General features: G+C 35.3%; 1 protein-coding gene across 3 annotated transcripts in view; it reads right to left on the reverse strand.

The window, feature by feature from the left end:
* Window positions 1-24,032, reverse strand: part of LOC113238815 — a 261,299-nt gene that overhangs the window by 145,087 nt on the left and 92,180 nt on the right. For all 3 annotated transcript variants that reach the window (XM_026475662.1, XM_026475661.1, XM_026475660.1), the window contains 6 exons: window positions 11,397-11,772; window positions 9,932-10,052; window positions 7,926-8,064; window positions 7,452-7,652; window positions 4,247-4,345; window positions 2,178-2,280 (listed from right to left, as the gene is read on the reverse strand). In XM_026475662.1, the coding sequence (XP_026331447.1) occupies window positions 2,178-2,280; window positions 4,247-4,345; window positions 7,452-7,652; window positions 7,926-8,064; window positions 9,932-10,052; window positions 11,397-11,406 (673 nt within the window). In that variant the 5' untranslated portion in view covers window positions 11,407-11,772. The remainder of the gene's footprint in view (window positions 1-2,177; window positions 2,281-4,246; window positions 4,346-7,451; window positions 7,653-7,925; window positions 8,065-9,931; window positions 10,053-11,396; window positions 11,773-24,032) is intronic.

A 24,032-nucleotide genomic window follows, 5' to 3' on the forward strand; every position in this document is an offset into this window, starting at 1 on the left:
GAAATCGGTGAATAACAATATGCCTTTGATTTCAATATCGCGTAACTTACTCAGTTCGCGGCCAAATCAGATCCGCGTAAATGACAAGTAAATGAACAAGATTTACGGGAATCTATTATTAGCAGTCCGTAGCCAACATAAATTAATGCTCCCTGTGCAAAAATGAAAGTCTTAGCAATTGCAATAACAAAATAATAACGTTAAAACCTTCTCCTGTAAAATTTGGTTTTATGTAGACACGCCTTTTACAAAAGTTACTTACGCGGCCTTGGACTATACGACGATAATCTTAACAGTGCAAAATTTCGAGTCAAGAAAAGAAATCCTAGGGTACTTAAACACACGCACAATAACATACACATCATTATTATTAATGATATTTACAAAACTATAAGCAGTATGTATGTACATACACATAACACTAAAAAAATAATGCCCTTCCTCGGGCCCTTGTTATATAACGGATGTAATGGTGAATTGCATATTTATCCTCTAAACAAGTTTGAATGTAAGAACGTGGTCACTAAAAGGCTATTGACTTTGTGTATCCTCTTTGTGGTGGCCATATTTACAGAAATATAATTAAACGTTTATGTTTTCGGCTGAAGGACTTTGTTTCCATGGCCAGCAATAAATTTTAAAAAAAATCGTAACGACGCAAAATTTCGACTCAAGAAAAAAGTGGGATATTCAGTTACACGCACACGCACATATACATTATTATTATTATTATTAATGGTAGTTATTTACAAAACTATAGGCAGTATGTACATACACATCATAAAAATAAGTATGAGTGAAAAAAATTGGCGCGAATTTGTAGTTACAGTTCTTATACGAATTACTTTTTATTATTTATGTTACGATTTGAGTTCTCAAGTATTCGTTAGCGGTTGCTCTGTAGCCAATATTCAATAAACAACTAAATAATATAATAATGGAGTCTGAGCCCGTATTTGTTCGTTTGAATGATAAGAAAGTTGTTACGATGGCTATAACGTAAGTATACTCAATAATTAACACTTCATATTAATACATAGGCTTAGAATATACATAGGTACCTAAATTACAAGTTCATATTGGCATTTTTATAACGTGTGGTCACCTTGCATTATACATTTTCATACATATAATAAAAAACGAATATCTTTCTAATTAAATAATCAAAACGAGATCTGAAACGGCAGATATTTAGTAGAAAATTACTACTAAAACGTTATCAATTATAATCTGTGTAATACTTACAAATCCAAAGAAATTAATGTTCGTTACTTTTCAGAAATTGGAGGATTGAGTGAGCACTTAAAAATAATTATTATTCAAAAACGTTTCCCATTAGTGGCTTGTTTCATATTTTACAAATTCATATGTAACTTTTACTAAATCTAAACATAAACGAAATTTAATTCACTTATTCGGTTCTTAAGAAATCGTTCCTTTTAAAAACGTGCGGATTGAGTGAGCATAACAAAATATCTGTAAAACATTGAAAAAGGCACTAATCGATCTGTAAACAATAGTTTAACTAAACTTTTACTAAAAACTAGTACAATAATATTATATGTAAACTTAATACTTTTGTAGATTTGACTGGTCCTCTGTGAGAACTGTATGCTCACATTAAGTTATTTTTCTCTTGTTTTATCTTTTTAAAAATAGAAAGATTGGTTTCTACAATTGTTTTAGTACTTTTACTAAATGACTAACACATTTTAAACATTTTACAGGGGGTGCTCACTCAATCCACACACACGTCAACCAACAGCTAAGTTACCTTACGAAATTTTTATTACAAATACCTACAGATGGCGAAAGTAATGGCTTCCTTATTAGCTACAATTGTCAATACACGCAACGTCTACAACACGCAACAATATCTATGTAGTATATAGCTTGCACGCTTATTTAAAGAGAGCAAAAAAAATTATAAAAATCTACCCCAAAACCAAATATGTACTTGGAATCATATTCGTTTAAACGCGTACTGCGCACTCACTATCTCGATCACGAATATGTTCGACACCCTTTAACTGGTTTTTATGAATTACTTCTTGATGATATATTTATTTTTGCAAGATTGTTATGTAATAATCTTCCATTTCAAATTAACTTTCATGAAGGATAAAGAAAATCGTTACAGTTTTTGATGTTATTTTTATTTTTTGAAGGATACTCGCCAACAGTGTCAGCTGATTCTCCATCTTTGTGCTTCTGCTCAGGGCTGAGTAGAAGGCGGAGACCCTCCCACTTCACGTTCAAATGCTCCACACGCCAAGTCACCTGCAGGGAAATGCGCTTTAAGAATGGAAGGATTTAAGGCGCTCTGTGATTTCTCTAACACCATTACGACACTATAGCATCATAACGAATTTCGACAGTGGTCGTAGATGATTGATTTCAAAACTAAAATAGACCGGCTAATGAAAATATGTTATTGTGTTGTTCACTACCATTTGCACTATTGATAATAAAACGTCCCACGTTTCCTGCCTTAAGCTACCTTACATTTCGCTGCCTAAGGAAACCGAAATAATAATTTTATAATGTAACATTTTTACTGAAGACGTTTATACAGGTGTAAGTAAATACGAATGAAATATCGTGAGGTGACCCTGAACAAATGTTCACGCATATTCAATTAGCAAAAATATTTTTCACCCTCCCAATAATAATAAACATGTATAAAATTAAAACAGCTATTTTGTCATGTTATAAAGCACGATGCAAATTTTTTTAGTTGTTATTTAATTTTTGTTAGTTTATCCGTAATTGGTTCTGGGGACCTACTATGAGCTTATAAGCAACCAGCCAAGTTCCATGCAATTCACTTAACGTGGTAAAACTAAATTACTTAATATAAATTCGTATCATGACGTACATAAAGTTGACGAGTTTTATTTTTAAACATTAATTATACTCTACTATATACTACTAATTATAGTATGGAACTATATTCTAAATCATATGAAAGAAATAGACAGATGTACTACACTGGGAGCGTTCGAGCACTATTAACCAATTGTGTTCAAGATGTGAATAATTATATTTTTTTAATAATTTTATTATTGATTATCCTTTTGTGTTATATTGCAATATCGGCAACTTTTCAGACATACCTTACAATTTGTCGTAAGACAAAATTACATATCATGTCTAGTCATTATCATCGAAATTAATAAGGTGAGTTTGTAATTTGATAACGTATTGGAATGTATCTTGTATTCGTACCATTTCATTGACTAATGTCTAAAGTCGGGTAAAGTCTTTGGCACTATTTAAAAGTTATTTTCGCTAAGTCAATAAAATTATTAAAATACAATTTAAAAATTGCAATTACATTCATGTTAATAATTTACCAACAATACTCTGGGAAACTCGAACTAAACTATTCAAAAAAATTCAACAGTTAATAGTATTTATTTATTGACAATTAGCTACATAGCCTAAAAAAATAATTGGAATATGAAACTGGAAATATAATAAAAATTAAATGAAATTTAAAAAAAAAGAAACAGTCACGGAGTAACTTTCTGTTCTTTCTACGAATTTAAGCAATTAAGTTTTACCGCGTCAAGTGAATTGCATGGACCTTGCCTGGTTGCTTATAAGCTCATAGGCCCCCTGTACATATATTTGGCTACACAACACATAAACCTGTAGATAAACTCTGACATTGGCAGGGATTATCGCATGATCCTCTGAGGTATAAGAATATTTTATGTGTGTACTTAACCGGATATAATAATAAACTTCAGCCACTCTCCGAGGAGTCGACAGGGTATATGTGTGGTCGTTCTTTTATTTTTTGGTGGTTTTTAGGTTCTGTGTTTACCCAAAATATCACATGCCTCGCCATTGGAGTATGTTACCAGACATCAAGTAAATTGCTCTCTTAAATTTAAACAAAATTATTGTAAAAACAAAATGGCTGTCTAATGCCCAAATGAGGAATTGCGGAAACAAAATTATGCCACTTTGTAATGTTACCAAGATAGTTACACAGGAAAATCATTGATTACTTTTTCACTGATTTGATAAAAGTCATGAACATGAATGAATGCACCTATGGCTGTGCCTTTTAATACTATTACCGGTTTAGTGTAACCGCTAATAGAACTTCCTAAGCTTATGTTGCCATTTAATGAGGATACTATATTCATTCTTGAACAATAATATTAATACCTAAAATATCCCATATAATAAAAGTCGATAAGGGGGTTTTCTGAATAAAATCTCTCATATTTACCTCAGCACTGGCTTCTGGGATGCGTTCTAATATGGCGGTGGCTTGTTCGATAAATTTGGCGCGGCGGGGCTCCACTGACACCAGCTCCGACATGCGACTCTGCGAAAAGAACAGATTGGGTCCAATTTAGGCTGCTTATTATATTATAATATAGTGCATTCTATCTATGGATTTGGTTGTAACTGGCTAAGACATTCGATCGTACTCAGCTTTCATACGTGATCCCTCTCCAATAGTCGCAACATAAAAAGAGCTGTCTGCGCGTTGCCAGTCTTTCAGAGCCCTTTAGACTCGCTTTTTGAAGAACCTCATATCATAGCTCTAAAGGAAATACTTCAAGAGGGAGATCATTCCACATCTTACACGTTCGAGGAAGGAACTTACGTGATGTCAGCATGGTCTTAGAATGCCAGGCATCAAGGATGTGGGAATGGACTCCTTTGTCGGGAGGTGCGATGGTGGAAAGGTGACTGTAGCACCAGTTCAAAAAGTTGGTAGCACGACACACATGCTACAGGAAACGACACAAATGTGAACGGCACCGCAGACGAAAAATGGAATGCGTAAATGGACAGAAGAAAATTCCGCAGACCTGTCTACGCACTAATGTGCGTCAGATGGATGCGAGCCACGTTATAGTGATTAATATGAAGATTCTCAACTTCCTATTACACCACAATACTCTTGGGATTAGAACGCTCGGAGTTCCTCCTACACACGAGCCATTGACAGAGCTCGATAAAATGGTCTACTGAGGCATTTGAGCAACTTTTACAATATATCTTTTTAAGTTAATATTGGACAGATTTCGAGACCAGTATTTATACAATTACACTCTATGTATGTGATTATTTAAGAATAATTCTATATGCACCGCGTGTTTTAAATTACACCAAAATAACATTGTCAATTACTACTGACTACATCGTTAAGATTGGAATGGTTTGTAATGGTAATTTTGCTAGAGAAAATTATGACCACGTTTAGCTTTGTAAAGTATGTTTTTTTTGTAATTGTAATCGAATTACTATTAGCTAGGGTCTGCTGTTAGCCCCAGACGCAAAAGGAGAGTATATCTAGTTTGACGCTTTTGTTTGTGTATCTGTGTGTCTGACTATGTGACATCGTAGCTCCCATAGTTATAGATTGTATCTTTACTAGTTTATAGCAAGGTTTTTAACCTGTGGTCCCTGGACCCCTGAAACAATGAAATGAACAGCAGGGGTCCATAAGAAGCTTACCTAATATAATGCATTAATATAAAAATGTATATACTATATGTTGTGAGACCTTTTTGAATTTTCGCGCCCTTTGATGGCCATCCATTATTGGAGCGTGCGAGATGCGCGTCAATGCAACGCACGAGCGTTTCTTCTTCTTCATTTTTTTAGAAAGGGCCTTTGAAATTTTGAGATGGGTCCATAACTAGGAAAAGGTTGACAAACCCTGGTATATAGTCACATTTGTCGCTAGCGACCGCGTAAAATATTTATAAGCAAAATATTATTACTTCTTATGACCACTAGAGGGCGCTGTACAATTTGTCATATAAAATTGTAAAATATTTTACGCGATCACTAGCGACAACTGTCACAGTAATCTATGGTAGAGGTTAGATATGGGGAATAGCGTTACATTTCTATCGCCGTGACTGTCGTTCCGGTTCCAAAAAAGTCACAGTGATAAATCATCGTGATTTTGTCACGACTGTTACTTCCGTGACCTTGTCACGCCTATAACTTACATCACGATATATGGTTTTAGCCAGCGGCTTCTTTCTAATACTTATAGCCGTTTTCAATATAATGATTTAAGTTTTTACTCCCTTTGTAATAAGTTTTAATTCCATTCAAAAAGTTGATTTTGTATTTAATGTAATTTTGTTTGTTACTTATTTAATGCGAATCTTTGGATTGTTAAAAATAGCAATAAAGTGTAATGTAATTATATTTCTAGTAGAATACACAAAGTAGATTATACATAAATATAAAATACCAACTCTTCCTACAATAAAACAAATATACAAAAATATTTTACTTTGTTCATGAACAGGTTTATAATAACTGCTGCAGATTTTTTTCATCCGCCCTTTCTAGTAGTAACAAGCACCTACGACCCTTGTGAGTGAGCAAAGAAAGTCATCCTATTTCATTCACTCCCATCGCCGAAATGGCCCGATTTGAAGAGAACTACAACGAGTGGCGCGCTCAGTCACCACGGAACGGAGATCGCGCATTGTGTCAAATACGTATGTCGTGATGTGAGTGACGGGGATAGCTGTTGGAACGGAGGAACACCTATGTGATTTTGGAACGTCGTTCCTTCGGAACGGGTCACGGTGATACTGTTTGGGGGCGGATCATCGTGATTTTTTCATCGTGACGTTATTTATCAACCACCTCTAGTAGAGGTGCGATTTTTACATCTGATGGTTAATTTAATCGGGATGGTTCTTTAGCTATGTTTGATTAACATCTGCGAAGTTGTTTCAAGATCATCAGCTCTATTAGGAATTTAAGCTATAAAATAAATGTTCACTTTCTTCCACTTGAAATTTGGATCCGATAACACTGCAATAATATAGATAACACTGCAATAAGTACAGTCTGTAGACTCAGCTATTTACAGCAGAAATATCGCGGTCTCATTGAATGGGTCTCGATGAGTAGTTGACTTACAGATGTGACTAGGATCTGATGATGGAGCAGGAAGGTGGACAAAGGACCTAAGTTCATTATAAGTAGACTCACTGAGTTAGTACTCGTTGACTCGCTGGTACACAGATGGAGACTTTATTGTCTTATTAGAGTTCGCCATTTGTAGTAGTTTTATTTAAATTTTTATTGAATGTTAGAATGTTTCACCACCATGATATTCAATTATTTTTTTGTTGAAATTACTCCACTAGTTTCTTATAATTATTAATACAAAGATCGAACATTTAGAAAAAATCCTTCCATCCGGCCGGATTCGAACCGAACAGCTCCTAGCAAAGCCAGACGCTATACCCACTAAGCCTCAAAACGACCCAGCGGACCTCACGAAGTTTTTATGTGCTTGTCGTCGGATCATTGTATTTAGTTTTCAATGATTTTTTAGTCGTGGCGCCATGGCGTGGTGGAGAAATGTATGAAAGTATTTCGTCACCCAGTAGGTATCTTTACAGTAGTAGCTTAGTTTTATTTGTTATAAATACGGTACGTACCATTCTCAATTTCCTACTGGACAGATTTTCGGGACTAGAATAAATCTCTTCTTGCACATGTGTCAGCCACTGGCAGAGTTCGGTGAACTCGGCAATAAGCTGATTGAGCGACCATTGGCGATTGAACCCGATGGTCGGGTTGAGCAGACGCGGGCAATGCAAAGCGGACGAGTTGTGCGACAACAACTCGCCGTTTGCCTCCTGAAACGAATTAGAAGCTAATTGTAAACTGGTAATAGCAATACTGGTAATACTTACGAATACTTAAAGTAAGTTAGGTACTTCCGGTTTCTGTACATGTTGTGCAATATGGCGACTTTGAGAGAACTTTTGGATATCACAGCTTTATTGTAAAAGCTTACATGGTATTTCAAATGTTCAGCGAGGATTACAGTCACCTACCAAGAATAGAACCAGTACGGTGGTAATTCCTAGCATTTTTCTGTCTATTAAGGGAAAGAAGAGAGAGCTCACCTTACAAGTGTCGATTATCTGGTTATCCATGATGTAGTCGTAGTGGTGCTGTAGCAGCGGCCACAGGTCGTCGCCGGCGCTGCCGCCGCTCGCCGCCGATCCCCAGCTGCGCCGCCACGCCTCGCGACACGGCTCCTTCCTACAAACATATTTTTCGTAATCTTTCTTATTTACACACATACGGAAGCCGTTCATCGCGGTGGACTTCATTTATTTATTGATTTTATCATGAATAGTACAAAGAGGGATCTTATAGGCATGGACCATGTTAGAATGTTACAATTTAAGTATTACATTTTCTTCCCTTTTGTCAACCTTATTTATCTATAAAAACTACAATACATAATAAAATGTATAAAATTTATTCGTTGTTATTTTTTTTTTGTGTTAAATTAATATAAAAAATACGTACAATGTTTATCGTGGTGGAGGGCGTTGAAATTTTTTTGTCTTGCCTAAGTGGGCGGTGAGTCAAAAAATTTGGGAAACTTTTGCACCACCATATAAATATGTAAATAATATATATGGTTCACATTATGTGTACGAGTAGAGAGGATGCAACTGCGGGTACGATAGTGGCCTGCCATTTATAATTTAAACGCGTTAAAATGGCATACAAGTTCATCGAAAGTACAAGTTTGCGAATTGCTAAAGGTTATAATTACACTTTTAATACAACAATCACAAACCATTAAAACACTGACTCAATCGTATAACCTCGGTTCTGTTACAAAGACACTAGGTGCTTGATAAGTTCGCTGCAGAATGCCCATTGAGATACGTATGCGTATTGCAAGAACTAAAAAAATCGACATTGGAATAATATTTTTCTGTTATTTCATACTCCAAGGGTGGCACGAAAACACTATATACCACGGCATCTTTCGTCACTACGAATCTACTGTCTGCCTGCACAAAATTCTACATTGGCCACGAAACCAGCGATTATTTTTCTAGAGCACTGAACTAGTTTTTTGGTAGAATACGAAGAGAATTTAGACTAGAAAAAGGTATGCAATGAAATAACAATTTCTTTTTCTTTCTTTAATTTGAAATAGGAACAGAAAAGAATGAATGATTAGAGCCGGAGAAAACATAAGCTTGGTCTCTCCTACCACTACGCCTGAAATGGTTTAAAGTTTCTGAACAAATCACAATCACGCGACCAATACAATGTTGACAAAGACATATTAAAAACAGATCGCCATGCTTCACTTACAACCGGAAATATTCAACAAGTTCAACTCGCTGACTGTGTGGCCTCAGCGAGTGCGCTTCTCCAACTGGTTTCTGCGTTAGTCCCAAGAGAGGCGAGGTAACAACGTCACACACCAATATCGTTTCGAATTCACAGCGTACCCGCCAAAATAATATTATTTCATCGAATGTCTATTTGTATATAAAACACAATGATGGTGTATGCATGATGAGGTCGCAGTTCTCTACTTCAGCCTTTCAGAGATCTTCGACCTGGTTGACCATTCAATGCTTACGATGAAACGTGTGTTGATTGAATGTAATTCATGAGCGATACAGTTCATATGTGAGGGCAGAACTGCGCATACACACTTAACTATCGATTGAAGGCAAAACTAATATTTTGTTCCCATTGTAAATCTACAAACAACAAAAGAATAATTCAAATTATCGTCTTAGATAATCAAATTAGTCAAACGCTCCTTAAACTAATGTAATGTTAACATATTATATATTTATGTGTAATTTATGTGTATATAGGTTGTTTATATAAGTATATAGTGAGTCATATAATATTATATGTTATATTTATATTGTGTTTAAACTATATATCATAATTATTTATAAACTAGTTCCTATCTGTTTTTAATTATCATATTGTGCACCCTTATTAATTATTTTGAACCGAAGTCTCCGGTTAACTGGTAGAGAATGCCTAATGGCACTAAGTCCGCCATTTGTACTGTTTTGTGTGCAATAAAGTTTTAATAAATAAATAAATGTTGTGTGTATACTATACATTTGCTAACCTCTTTTTAGTTAGGCTATGGTATGGCCGCTCGAGAGGCTCGTAATGGCCGCCGGGAGGCGCTGGCGCACTGCGCAGCGACGACAACGAGAAGCTGCTTTTCATCGCCGAGTGCTCGAAACCTGCAAAGGAAAAGTATAGAAACTACCTACATAGTTATCGTCCACTCGTTGAGTAAACCGACCTCACCGCGCTCACTTCAACAACGACTAACTTTTTCAAATGGTATAAGAAAATACTAAAAAATATTATACATGTGGTTTTTATTAACTACGATATTATGATAACGAAGATAACAATAGCAAAGTCAGAAAAACTCTCTACTTTAGGTCGTTTTTAACCGACTTCAAAAAAAGGAGGAGTTTCTCAATTCGACTGTATGTTTTTTGTATGTATGTTACGCGATAACTCCGGTATTTGTTAGCCGATTTTCATGATTCTTTTTTGTTGGAAAGAGGGTACCTCCATAGTCGTCCTATTTAATTTTGAAGAAAATCATCCAGCTCTAAGGGTGGCTGTTCACGCATTCATTTTTACAAATAGTGCCTAAATTTTATTATAGGGAGCAATTATTATAATGGTTGATTTTGCTATTCTCCAATTCAAGGCGTTCTTCTCTCAATATACTTTGACTAGTGAGAACAGATTTTTATTATCTCCGGTGTCAAATCCCGTATAGTAGCGAACTAGGGGATGAATCCGGGTTTGCGCACTCTCCGGTAACCGATTTCAATAAAACTTGGTAATTATATGTAATTCTACGTAATTTTAAAGCCGGTTTTTTAGTATAAGAGAGTTATTTTGGTATAACATAATTTTTGCTGAAATGTGCGTTTTCCATAAAACCTAACGTAACATTTTTTTTACTTTCATTCATGAAGCTACAGTTTTATGTTGACATTATCATTATATAGTATTGAAATAAAGTAATTTAAATAATAGATGATGGTCAAATAAAAAAAGACTGTCTTATACAATTAGTAACTACCTAAAAACCCTTGTTTCATTAGAATTTCAAAATGGCGTACACATTGCTGCATACCCTGTATTCTCGTTCTCATCAAGAAACATATTGTCAAAAGTTGCTAGAGTTCTGAAACGTGCCCGTATTTGACGTTTCAGAATTATAGTAACTTTTGATACGGGCACGTTTCAGAACTCTAGGAACTTTTGATACGGGCACGTTTCAGAACTCTAGTAACTTTTAATACGGGCAGGTTTCAGAACTCTAGTAATTTTGACAAATGTTTCTTAGTTCTTTAATTGTATTTTATTATTACTATTTTTGGCCCAAGTATTTAGATTGAAAAGTACGCTTTTTTTTCTTAACAATGTCTGCCTGAACGTAATCTTATATACAATAGACTTTGCAAACCATACTGCAATTAATTTGGTCTGGCTTTTTCCACAATTCACACTTAAACTTAACAAATAAGTACTTATTCTTAAAGATAAAAGCTACTTACTTGTAGACATTTTGACTGCTTTCAGGGAACTTCTAAGTAAATCAATTTAGTATTAAATCGACGATAGCGTTCCCACTCATCGTTTGTACTGTCTCATCAATTTATTTCCTTTCTCTTTGTACTACTACGTGTTATTTTCTTTTCGACTTTATGCTCTTATAGTATAAATTGCATCGGGTTTTAAATAGTGCTATGGCGACTAGATTCGTTGATTAAAGTTAAGTTCAATAAATAGAGTAATGAATCATGTAATCTTGAGGCAAGACTCATGAATTTGAAGCGAGTTTTGGTTTGATTCGGACGGTCGGTGGTCACATTTTCGGTTCTGGCGATCTTCTGTGCCTTCTCCCGGAGGGTGGTGATCTGTCTCACGGGCCTGAAAATAGAAAAGATGACTATTAATTCCAACGACATTTTACGTACATTTAGATATAATAGGATCATCGGATACAAATAAATGCAGTAGATCATAGTTTCAGTAATAAAAGACCTAATAATAAACCACGCTCCATGTAAATGAATAAGTATTGATGCAGCCATTGTCTTACAAATAAATGCAGCGCTCAAATATTTGAACCACCGCGAGCAAATAACTAAATTACCTTCCTCTAATTATGCAATTACTCATATAAAATTTCGCGAACCATTCACTTTCTACTGAATGAAAAATCAATTGTTTTCACCCGAAGGGCAAACGGCAGTCGATCGAAAGCCGGCGGAGTCGCGCGTGCAATTTTCTTTTCACAGTTTCACACAATTTGCGGATTTACACGATAAATCGACGGGCCACGCCGCAGGGCCACCACTGATGTCCAACACACCGTATTATTTTCGCGAATACCTCACCTAGTCGACGTTTTGTCACAATAGCTGGAGAGAGTGTGCTCGGGCAATCAATGTTTCCAACCCTGCTTATTAAGTCCAACACTATATCAGTGGACGAGACAAAGGCCATTTTCTGTGCCTACTTAAGATTGTCGCGATCCTTTCATGTACAGTTTACGCCTATTCAAATAAACCCCTAAAACGTCATTGTACTTGAAACCAATTCAGGTTAGCTAGGATCTATTGGCGAGATTTTTCACAACCACATTTTTAAATTTTTATATAGTTCTGGTGCCGATAGAAATCTTCACCAGAACATATTCCGCGAATCGTTCAAGTTTATAACGTTTACGCCTTTCTAACAACCTATAAGCCGCTTGAATGGGTCAAATTGACCCCAACCCGCAAGATATTGTTGGACAAAATAATCTGTCCGCTCTTAACGGTAACTGCATCGGCGCTTTAATTTATGAGGCTAAGAAATGGTACTACGCGAGGAAACGTCGGGTTTGTAACTGAAAAACAATGATTGAATTTTCCTTTTCCTGATATCATTGAAATATTTAACGTTCTGCTGCAAACACACTAAATCACAGAAAATATCTGCGCTTCTTTAAACAATAATGCATAGCTGTCCGTTAACCGGTCCAATACATGTGTACCTGTGTACAACAATCGTCAACATTCCTTTGAAGGTTAAACCCATTAAACAACTATTTGATTTTTAAAAGTAAAAGTGAACATGTAGATACTCCTGACACACTAATGATTAATGATTTATTCAATTCTAAACATGAAGAAAGTAAATTATCCTATAACATTTATCACGATTACAGCGTGCGAAATCTTAATACAAACAATATAAAAAATATGCGAAACGATTTTATAAACTTTCGCCGTGCAAAAAGTTAATAAAGCAATGATGATTACATTAGAAATTAATTTTATGTTAATAAACATGGCTACAAACAAAATAAATGAAAAACAACGACATTTTGCTAATTACAACTCTAATAAGTCTCGTGATTAGACTAACTTTTCTTTTGTATGAACCTTTTAATCATGATTCTTGGAATATAAGGTTGGTTGCCTAAATCGTCACGCTTAGTCAAAGTGAACGATCATTTTCATTTTTTCATGTTAAATGTTGTAAAACCAATAACACTTGTTTGCTATTGATAAGAAAACCGATAATTCTGATAATAATATATAGCTACAAGGAACAGAACACGTAAAGGTTTCCTGATATCTTGAAATAAAACCACCGTTCTTAAAGACGCGAACAATTTATAGCGATTTTAAAAACGAATTGTCGGCTGTCAAGTGTTAGATGGGGCCCCTGGTCTTCCGCCACGGTTCAAACGAGAAGCGGTCATCTGTGAATATGATAAAAACTTGGGAGAAATGTGCGTCTGATAGATAATAGATCATTGATTAACAATTATGTACAAGTTATTACTGTAGCCATGGGAATAGAGCAAGTGATAGTATACAATAAATGATTTTGTTTAGAAAATGTTATGTAAATTCATTTCGATACGAGATTCATTAGTCGAAAACACTGTATCAATTAGAATTATACAATATTTACTGAAAACCACTATTACATAACTCTAGAATTCTCTACAGATTTAAAAAAAAAACTAAAAAGATAGGGCTAAAACTAGAAGTTATTATTATTACCATTTACTCGCCGCGCCCCGGGAAATCGCTTATCGCTTATGAATCACGCAAGTAACGTGATGGGGTTATTAACTAATCTGCAGTTGCGGTGTTACTCTCGAGACGATATGGTGTTACTGATAAAACGCTAATGAGATGCTTATTGTGCGGCGGAAAAAAAAGTTTGCTTAAAATTCCGCGAACAATAGCGACGGATGTCTGCCACGAGAAAGGGAATCAAACGCTGCGAATATTATAACACAATTCAACATTGTATCTCTTCATCAAAAGTGAAATTTTGAATTAATTTCATTCACAGTTATAGAAAAGTATACCTACGTAACGGAAATAAGCCAAGATAGACGCAAGCGTTTCAAGTAGGTTTTTAATGTTTGCATCGTACCAGTGACAATTATATTGAAATTACAGTCCCATAATTCGTATCTCGACAAAGTATGACTTTAAAATGAAATAAAAAGCAAACATAGTAATCGGAATTTACTAATTATATAATAATATTATTGTTAGTATTGTATTTTAACTGCAATTTTATGTGCAATAAAGAATATTTCATTCACAATACATACAATGATAACGCTAATCACTATAAATAAATCTGAAAATAAAAAGAGTGTTTAATTTTTCGAAAACTCTACAAAAAATACGTTACCGTTGAGTAAAAGAAACAAGGAAATAAGTCCATTCAAGAATCCAGTCCTCTCTGTGCGTGCTCCTAAAAAGGACCTCGTAGTTTAATGTGGTGTGAACTCATCCGACAACGAAACGCTAACAGACGCTCGGAGGCGGCGTTTCTCGAAAGCTCTTTTATTTTTTATTGATGTATTTTACTAAAATTTCATGACACTCTATTATTCAAATAATTGCATGACTATTTTTCATTAATTTAAAAGAAATATAAATGCACTAGTCTGACAGGACAATAGAGTGCTCCGCAAAATGAAGCAAACCAGTTTTACACGCCTATCTCGAAGAAGATCTGAACACTTTTTAGCACCCATATCTTTCATCCAAAGTCGGAAAATAATGAAATAATTCATAAGTTTATTGTAGCTTGCCTAGCTTGTCAACTCTTCACTAGGCCGTTAAACCATAAGGTTTCTTACCAAGTGAAAAGTGCAAGTCATGAAACATTCCTTAAAATGAAGATTTATAGTGAAGCAATTTTAAAGAAAATGCAGAAGAACACTTGACGAGTTCCCAGTTTTTCGCGATTGTTACATATAGAAAATAAAACTATTATTTTAACCGACTTCAAAAAAGGAGGAAGTTCCCAATTCGACTGTATGTTTTTTGTCCACCTCTAAGGGTGGCAAACTAGGGGATGAATGACTTTTGAGGTCGATTTTTTTGTACTCTGTACTGAGATTATGCGGATCTAAATGGCATATTTTTTCAAACAATTCACCGTTTCGGGTCCTTTACAGGTCCCATGGTTAATGGCCGACACAAATATACGCGAGATAGATCCGAAAAAATAGTTTCATTTTCTAAACACAAGACGTGGATCTACGAAGATTTCTCGTCTTACTACTGTAAAAGCGCGCGAGACGAATGTAGCCCCATTTAATTTTTGTACTAAATTTCGGATGACTGAAAACTGGCGTACTAAATGAAGCTTATTTCTCAATTCGTTTAAAAATCCGGCGATCGTAAAACCGGCATTCTGTACAAATATCGTATGACACACCTACGTACCTTAGGTTTAGAACAATAAAAGAAATTACTAGCACTACATCCTAACAAAATGGCAAATGAAATTCGATAGGGCACGGGTTATAATGGAATGTAGAGGTGTCAGATTAGGCTTTTACACCTTCTTTTCCATACTATTTCGTCTATCATTCGTGTCGCTTTAGCTTAGTCACACACGGTGATGTAATGTGATTCAATTATTATTTACTGCTACCGTGGGAAAAGTATATACGGAATGCCTTACCAGTACATTGTGCAATCGACTGGGATCCGAACAAACTTATAATTACTGGAGATGGACGGACAAATTTCATCACCTAGTCATAAGAATTATATCAAATATTTTGCTAAAAAATAAAAAGCTTACAATTTCTTTGTTACTAAATAAAATTTGAAAGTAATTATTAGGCGGTAAAATGATAGATAGCTAAACTTTAGGAATGTTAAAGGTTATTGCTACTAATATTATCAAAAAGTATGAGATTCCGCCATTTTTGAAAACATTGTCTCAACCACAATTGGAAACTAACAAGTTTCCAAACAGATTAGGGAACCATCTCCAAAGAGAAAAATCAATCAAACTTCGTCGATTTATTATTTATTCACCGACTACCACAAAAGTACATTTAAGGGTCGTGGTGGAGTGAATCAAGGGACTGAATCAAACAACGTTCGGAATGAAGGTCCTGGGGTCGTTCCACAATATGTATAATTATCTCGATAGATCAAAAAGATAAATCTCTAGTTTGAGATTTATACAGGCCGTTCTTTTTTTTTTTCGATTTACTCAGGATGCGTTTATATTCCATTTTTATCAATACTCGTATTTTTTATGGATAAAAGAAATTCTAGGAGTAAGCTAGACTTCAGTAAAGTTTAGTATACACAGGTAGTTAAAAACGTGTTAAACCTCCAGTTTTGACATTTTCGACGCCATTGTTGTTTTCAGACTTTGGACGTATGATTACGATATGATACATTATTATATTATTGTCTACTAATTATAGTATAGATTTTTTTTACATAACATATGTATATATGAATTGTTATGTTTCAAATTATGACGGGCCATGGCAGAATAACAGCGAGGGCTATGTAATTAGAGATATTCTCGGTTCGAGAATATTCTGAAATATTCTTTTTAACTGAGAATATTCTGAGAAGATTGAGAATTTATAATTAAAGATTTTATGATTGAAAATAATACCTACCTACATATTTTTTTTTTTTTTGAGTTCAATATCCGAAGTGTAAATTATAGTATTTATTAATATGTTGTGGAAAGATCTCAACGCAATAGTTTCCATGGCTTGTTTTTGGTTTCATAATTGCACTTAACTGCTAAAACGCGCGCCCCATTGCCAAGCAATATGCTTGCGCGCCTGAAATCCACAGCGAACTTTATAACTTCAGATTAAAGTTCTGTTATAAAGATTGTGGAAGCAGATACGGAAATAGGTGTGAAAAAGCGTACGGAACTTCTGCTGTTGCGGAAGCAGAAGCAGAGGTCTTTTGCATTACTACTTTATTTTAGACTGATTAAAGTGTGTATTCCAAAGAAATTGTGATTGTAATGTTTTTTTTAATTATTTTATTTCTTAGCTATCTAAATCATAAAGGCAGTTTTTGAGATTGTTTTTTAATTGTATTTCACATAAAAATGTAAATTTGAATAAACGTTGCTAAAACTGATCACTTACGTACTTTGTTTTATGTGGAAATCCTAATTTGAAACAAACGTTTCAAATTAACAAGAATTTACTGAGAAAATATCCAAGAATATTCTCGAGAATATTCTCATTCGCGAGAATTTACCGACATTTTACGTTGCAGAGCAAGTTACATTTTACATTCACTTCATTAAACGTTCAAATGTTCTCAAATCTATTAGTCTCATTCAAAACCAAGTTAAGAAAGTCACTAATTTTTTAAATTCTCGTAAATTCTCTTAAAAAAGAATGTTCTCGAGAACTTAACAGCAAAGTTTCCGCTGTCAGAATATTCTCGAACCCATCACTATATGTAATTAGCATAGTCCTCAGATGTTAAGTCATGGATCCTTTTGACATGCTTTTTTATTTTAACCGAAATTGATTCTTATATCTTTTTTATTTTTTTCCTTTTTATATTGTTTGAAGTTTATGTATTTTGCATTGCAGAGAAAATTGAATTTTCGTACGGCACTATAACTGTATAGTTTGTTCAGCCAAACTAATAACTATAAACAATTAGAAACTTTCCCATGACCATGTAATAACGTAGGAAATCAATTAAGATGCTCATACCGATAATATTGGAAGGAGCCGTGTAAAGCTTAACCTTTCGATAGTAGACCATTTCATGTTCTCAGTACTTTCTTCGTCGAAAATATGCATAAATAATTACACACTTACCATTTGAATATACAAAAAATAATATTTAACCACGTAGTCTGTATATAACTATGAAAAAGTAAATTTTCTGAAATATAAAATTCCTAATATTAACCTCAGTTTAGAGAGTAGAGGGCTATGAAACCATTTTTTCGAATTCAAAGCGTATGTGGTGGTCACAGCTGACGCACCAGCTGTCAGCCGTGACCAAGGGATCTGTAAAGAGTCCAAAACCATTGTATAGTAAGACCAAGTAGGGCAACTCCCGCCAGTTCGGCGCATCAATACCTACTCGAAGTTAGGATTATTACATTAGTATTCTAGTTGTACCTACTGGTTGTAAGTATCTGTATATAAAGTATTGATCATGGTGTTTTTGTCGTATATTGAAATATCCTCTGTCAAATGCAATACTTACGTATTGGTATTAAAGAACAACGTATTATGAAAGAAAAACATAATAAGAAACCTGCCAGACAACCACAATAATTACCATTAATATAATTGATAATAAGTAGCAGTAAAGCATCTTGTGAAAGAGTTCGTCCAGGATAGTACTGCCACCTTACGTATTTCTGCAGCCAAGCAGTAATGTCAACATTACTGTGTTCCGGTTGTGAAGGGTAAGGGTGCTGGTGAAATTACAGGCACACGGGACTTGTCAACTTGGGAGGGGCACAGTGGCACAGCGCCTCAGATTTAAAGCTCTGAGTGGCACTGCAACAGTTATGGACGGATTATGGAGGCGCGTAGGTATCTTACTACCAGGCGCACGACTTGTTCGTCCCATCACTTTAATATCATAACTAAAAAAACCAAAGCCACGAAATCCGGGGCACACAGGAACACACAGGTTCAGAACAAATTTAGAAAAGTAGGTTCGGGAGCTTCTCATCTAACGCCCACAGTGCTAACCGCTGGGTAACCATTCGTCAAATAAGCACATAAATAAAAAATGTTTATCTTTCCTACCTACTGAAGTAGGTAGCGCGAAGAACGATAATTATGAATTTGTGGCACTCTTAAGGCCCATTTAGATGGAGAGAGTTTCTCGTCTCGAAGATGCGATTATCGAAAGAATATAAAAAAACTTTCCTCGTCTAAACATTCGCGATTATCGACCGTCCACGTGAGCGATAATCTCCTCGCCTTTCAATATTGAACGTCTCCGTGTAAACAGAACTCGAAAGCAAAAATCGTATTTCGAGTTTATGTGCCAGCCGTTTCTACCACGAGTGCAGTGCGCGAGGGTGTTTTGATTATCACTGCTTTTCTAAGACAAGAATTAATGGAACGAGAACGAAAAAAAAATTTCAAATAACGGTGAGTGAGTGAGTCCTTTCTAAATCCAGGAGGAATAGTCGTGCTCACACTTTTCAAATAATGGCAAGTTGGGTATCGCTTTTGAGGTATTTGAGGGTGCTCATTACGAACATAGCATTTATTTCTAAATCCAAGATGGCCGACACGACTTTTCAAGCAAATGTACTTTTCAATAAACACTCCTCACTAACTCCTCACTCACTCACTCCCCATTCACTCCCTACTCACTCACTCACTCACCACTCACTCACTCACCACTCACTCACTCACTCACTCACTCACCACTCACTCACCACTCACTCACCACTCACTCGCCACTCACTCACTCACCACTTACTCCCTACTCACTCACTAACTCACTCACTCACTCACTCACTCACTCACTCACTCACTCACTCACTCACTCACCAATCACTCACTCACTTACTCACCACTCAATCACTCACTCACCACTCACTCACTCACCACTCACTCACTCACTCACTCACTCACCACTCACTCACTCACGCATGCACGCACGCCCGCACGCACGCACTCACTCACTAAGTCACTCACGCACTCACTCGCCCTATAAATTTATTATAATTGTCAGTTTTTGTTTGTGTCAGTAGTTATAAAATTTAAAAAAAAAGATAAATCAAAATTATATTTCTATACAGTGCAATGAACTTAATATTATCAGCAGTTTCAAATTTGAATGGTTTTTGCATCATTTTGATATATCCATAGTCATACCGCAGTACCTAATCACTGAACTCGAATGGCAATTCTCGCACTCAAAACGGTTCGAACCGATTTGTACGATAATCGTATGAACTTGAAAAAATGTCATACGAGATCGTGTTTAGACAAGTCGAAAACTCGTAAGCAAGAATCTTCTTACTACATATTACTCCGTGTAAACAGTCGAGGAGGCGATTAAGTTGCTTGCGAATCTCGTATGACATAATCGTAGGCGAGATTTTAGTTCTTGCCTGAATGTAAACATTGTGATACGATAATCTTATGGCGATTATTGCTTACGATAATCGCCTACGAGTTTTCGTCACGAAGCGTGCGAGAAACTCTCCCCATCTAAATGGGCCTTTATTCAAACAACCAATACCTCCAAAGAACGCTTAAGACGTAAACTTAATTTTTCGGACGAGTTCTGTTTTTGTTTCTTTATTATTTTTCACAAAATTCGATTTTTTTTATGTTTTGTTTTCGATTTTTTTTTATATAATATGGCTGTTTACAAAAATAACGTAGTTGGCGTAGAGTTCATTGGAAGCTTCCACAAGTACCGCGATTTGCATGAAAACCAAGCATGTCACATTTTTTGTACCTCCGATGAAGTACTTGTGACGCTGTTTAGTGATGGGAAACCTCCTTCGGCGCTAAAGCGATTGATTAATTCGAAGACGCGGACACAACACCTATTAAAAACAATGATTTTTCAAGTATTTGTTGATGCTAAGAATCTGTGAAATATTAATATAGTACAATAATACCAGAATAAGATAATTAGGTCTTTTATTAATACGTGTTTTGAAAAAAAAAGGTTGCTTCGGAAAACTTAAAAAAAACAACAACAAACTTTATAGAATATTTTGAAAACATTTTCTAAGGTCTTAAGAATTATCATCCCTTTGTTTCCTAAATCGATCAGAATCGAGAGCTGTGTTGCATCAAGTGAACATCACTAATCTTTATTAAAATTTGACCATAAACATGACGAAGACCGTACCACGAAACTGAATGCATTATACGAAAGTATCGTCTACTAAAGAAGGACCACAAGCCCTGTACCGCACCAAGTAAAAGCAGCTATTTATTACGAATCACAAGGCATACACTCGTTTGCATACGAGAGTCATGCAAAAAGAAGCTAGTTTTTCAAAAATTATAAAATTTATTCTTTATTACAGATATCGATTTTTTCAAATTATTCACCATGAACACGTATACACTTTTCCATTCGTCTAAACCACTTGGAAAATATCCATGACCACTCGTCTTTAGACATCTCGGAAATCTCCAAGTTATAAGCAGCCAAAGACATCTTCTTTGCTTTCAAACAGCTTGCCTTTTAATTTTTCTTGAATTTTGGAAAGAGGTAAAAATCACAAGGTTAGATCAGGGGAATATGGCAGGTCCGGCAGGATATATACATTTTTGTAATGAAAATAGTCGAGCGTTTTAGCAGAAGTGTGCGGAGCGGCGTTGTCGTGACGCTAGAGTAAGTGCCGGATTCCTGACTTCGGCCGCTTGTCACACCAAGCTGACAAGATTTTTGGGGCACAAACTGAAGTCAATGGTTATACCATTCGGAGATAACTGTCCTTTGATCCTCTAGCACTACAGTAGCAATATGTCCCGTCATACAGAAAAATGAGGCGACCATTTGTTTCTTTGTGCTTCGTGTACGACGACATTTCGTTGGCGTCGGCTCATCTTCGAAGCACCATACAGTGGACTGTCGGTTTGTTTCAGCATCATAGTTATATAACCATGTTTCGTCACCTGTCAGTATATATAAACGTTTTTTTTTCGCCAGTGTCGTATTTACCTATCATTAATTTGCACAAATCCACGCGATGTTCTTTCTGCTCATCGTAAAGTTTGTGCGGAACCCATATCGAACAACGCTTATGGAGGCTTATCGAGCTAAAAGTTCAAAACAGTCTTGCGGTTTCAAACCTTTTTTGTAGTCATAACAAATCATAACAGACAATCACGTCGAGAGAGCTCCATTGTTGCGAACAAAATTCCCGCGAGATTGTCTCCGAAAAATAAAAAAATAAATAAATAACCTAACCTCCGGTAAAAAAACCGACCTCAAAAGTTATTCATCCCCTAGTTTGCCACCCTTAGAGGTGGAATATTTTCTTGAAATTTAAATGAGACCACATCTGAGGTACCTTCTTACCAACAAAAAAGAATTATCAAAATTGGTTCACAAATGGCGGAGTTATCGCGTAACATAAACACAAAAAAAATCATACATACGAATTGAGAACCTCCTCCTTTTTTTTTTGAAGTCATTTAAAAATTATTCGATTTAAGACGTGTTCCATTTTCAAATTTATTAGCAAATAACAAATAACCTACCTATATACTTACGACGGTGTATAATTTGCCAGTATCAAACAAGTGATTAAAGAGTATCTAACATTGACTTACAAATAAAACAATGTATCTAAGTTCTTTTGGCATGACCTTCGTATTTGTTTTCTCGAAATTCATTCAAATAGAAAATAATAGATTTAATAAAAAAATTATTTATATTCTGATTACAAAATTACATAACTGTGGAAGGAAGCATTTTTTATTTATCTTCTCACAGCTGCGGTGTTTTTGTAGAGCTCAGTGAGTAGAGGACTAATTACTAAATTCCTATAGTTGTCGTGGTCTAGACCATTCGGATTTCTAAACTTAGGCATTTTCGTAATTTCAAATTCGAGTTTTAATTTTTAAACAGCCTGTATAAATAATAACCGGTGAATCACGAAATAACACTTGTAAAGCAAGACGAATCCTGTCCGAGAGCTCGACAAAAAACCAAGCATTTTTTACTCCAAGGAATGCGAAGAAAGGTTGTACTGAGTCCTGCTTCACTATCTATTTAAATTAACCTGCTCTGATTCAAGAATTTTACTTATTTTTTTATTGTATAAGCGCATGAAATATTCATATATTATTTTTATAATAGTTATATACTTAATTATAGTTAAATATAACGGGAACGTGTTTGCGTAACTGGCTATATTATACTAGATTTTTGTCAAGACTAGATTCCGTCAGATAAAATATATTTTGCAGATAAATTCTGCACAACTTCTTCAGTTTCATTTGCTTGTTTTAACGAATGTGGATTAGAACTGACATGTACATATTTTCTATTGCTTGAACTCAATTACGTACTATTTAATACGCATTGTCAATATATCGATCTAACATCAAGGTACTTGGACGTAATGAAGATAACGAGCAGCAAATAAAAAAATGAACGCCTACATATCGGAAGATTGGCGCAACGCTCGCAAAAATTAATCTAACTCTTACTTTCATATCGCGATTCTGCTTAATTGAAACGGCTTCTTTAATTAATGTTCTCTCTCTGTCTTATTATAAACTACTTTTACTTTACCTGTATCATATAAATTGATTGTTTAAAAAATAACTACTAAAATCTGTGCATTATGAAAACTGTTGTGCGCTCTCGTTACGTGACGTGTTAGATAAGATCTTTTATTAGTTTTTTTCTTTAAACAAATGGGCACTCATGACGATCTTATTGTATGTAAACTTAATACATGCGTATAATGTAAGAGATAAAGTTTACGAAACATCAATTGTCAGATCTCTGTACGCGTCTGCCTACGAATTAAAAAAATATTCGCGAAAGACAATGTGCTACGAGGTACTTTATTATTATGCAGAGAAGGTGCTAAAGTACAATGGCGCTGTAAAGTTACGATGCTGTTATTCCATTTAAATATCCATCAGGCCAGCGGCGATGTGGCAGTTTGATGATGATGTACAGTCGCCAAAGGAAATATGGCCTGAATGCTGTGTCTAATCGCTAAGGAGCGCGGGGCCGACGCGCCCTTCACCGGCGAATACAGGTTTTCCCAAAAAATTGTTAATTCTGCGTTCCAGATTTTTTTTATGACAATACAACGTGGTGGATAATAACATATCATACGAAATGTAATTATCGCACTCGTGCAGCACTCTATAAAATTAACATAAATTA

Source organism: Hyposmocoma kahamanoa, unplaced genomic scaffold (assembly GCF_003589595.1).
Source record: "Hyposmocoma kahamanoa isolate Upper Pololo Valley unplaced genomic scaffold, ASM358959v1 98263, whole genome shotgun sequence".
NCBI classification, from domain to species: Eukaryota; Metazoa; Arthropoda; class Insecta; order Lepidoptera; family Cosmopterigidae; genus Hyposmocoma; species Hyposmocoma kahamanoa.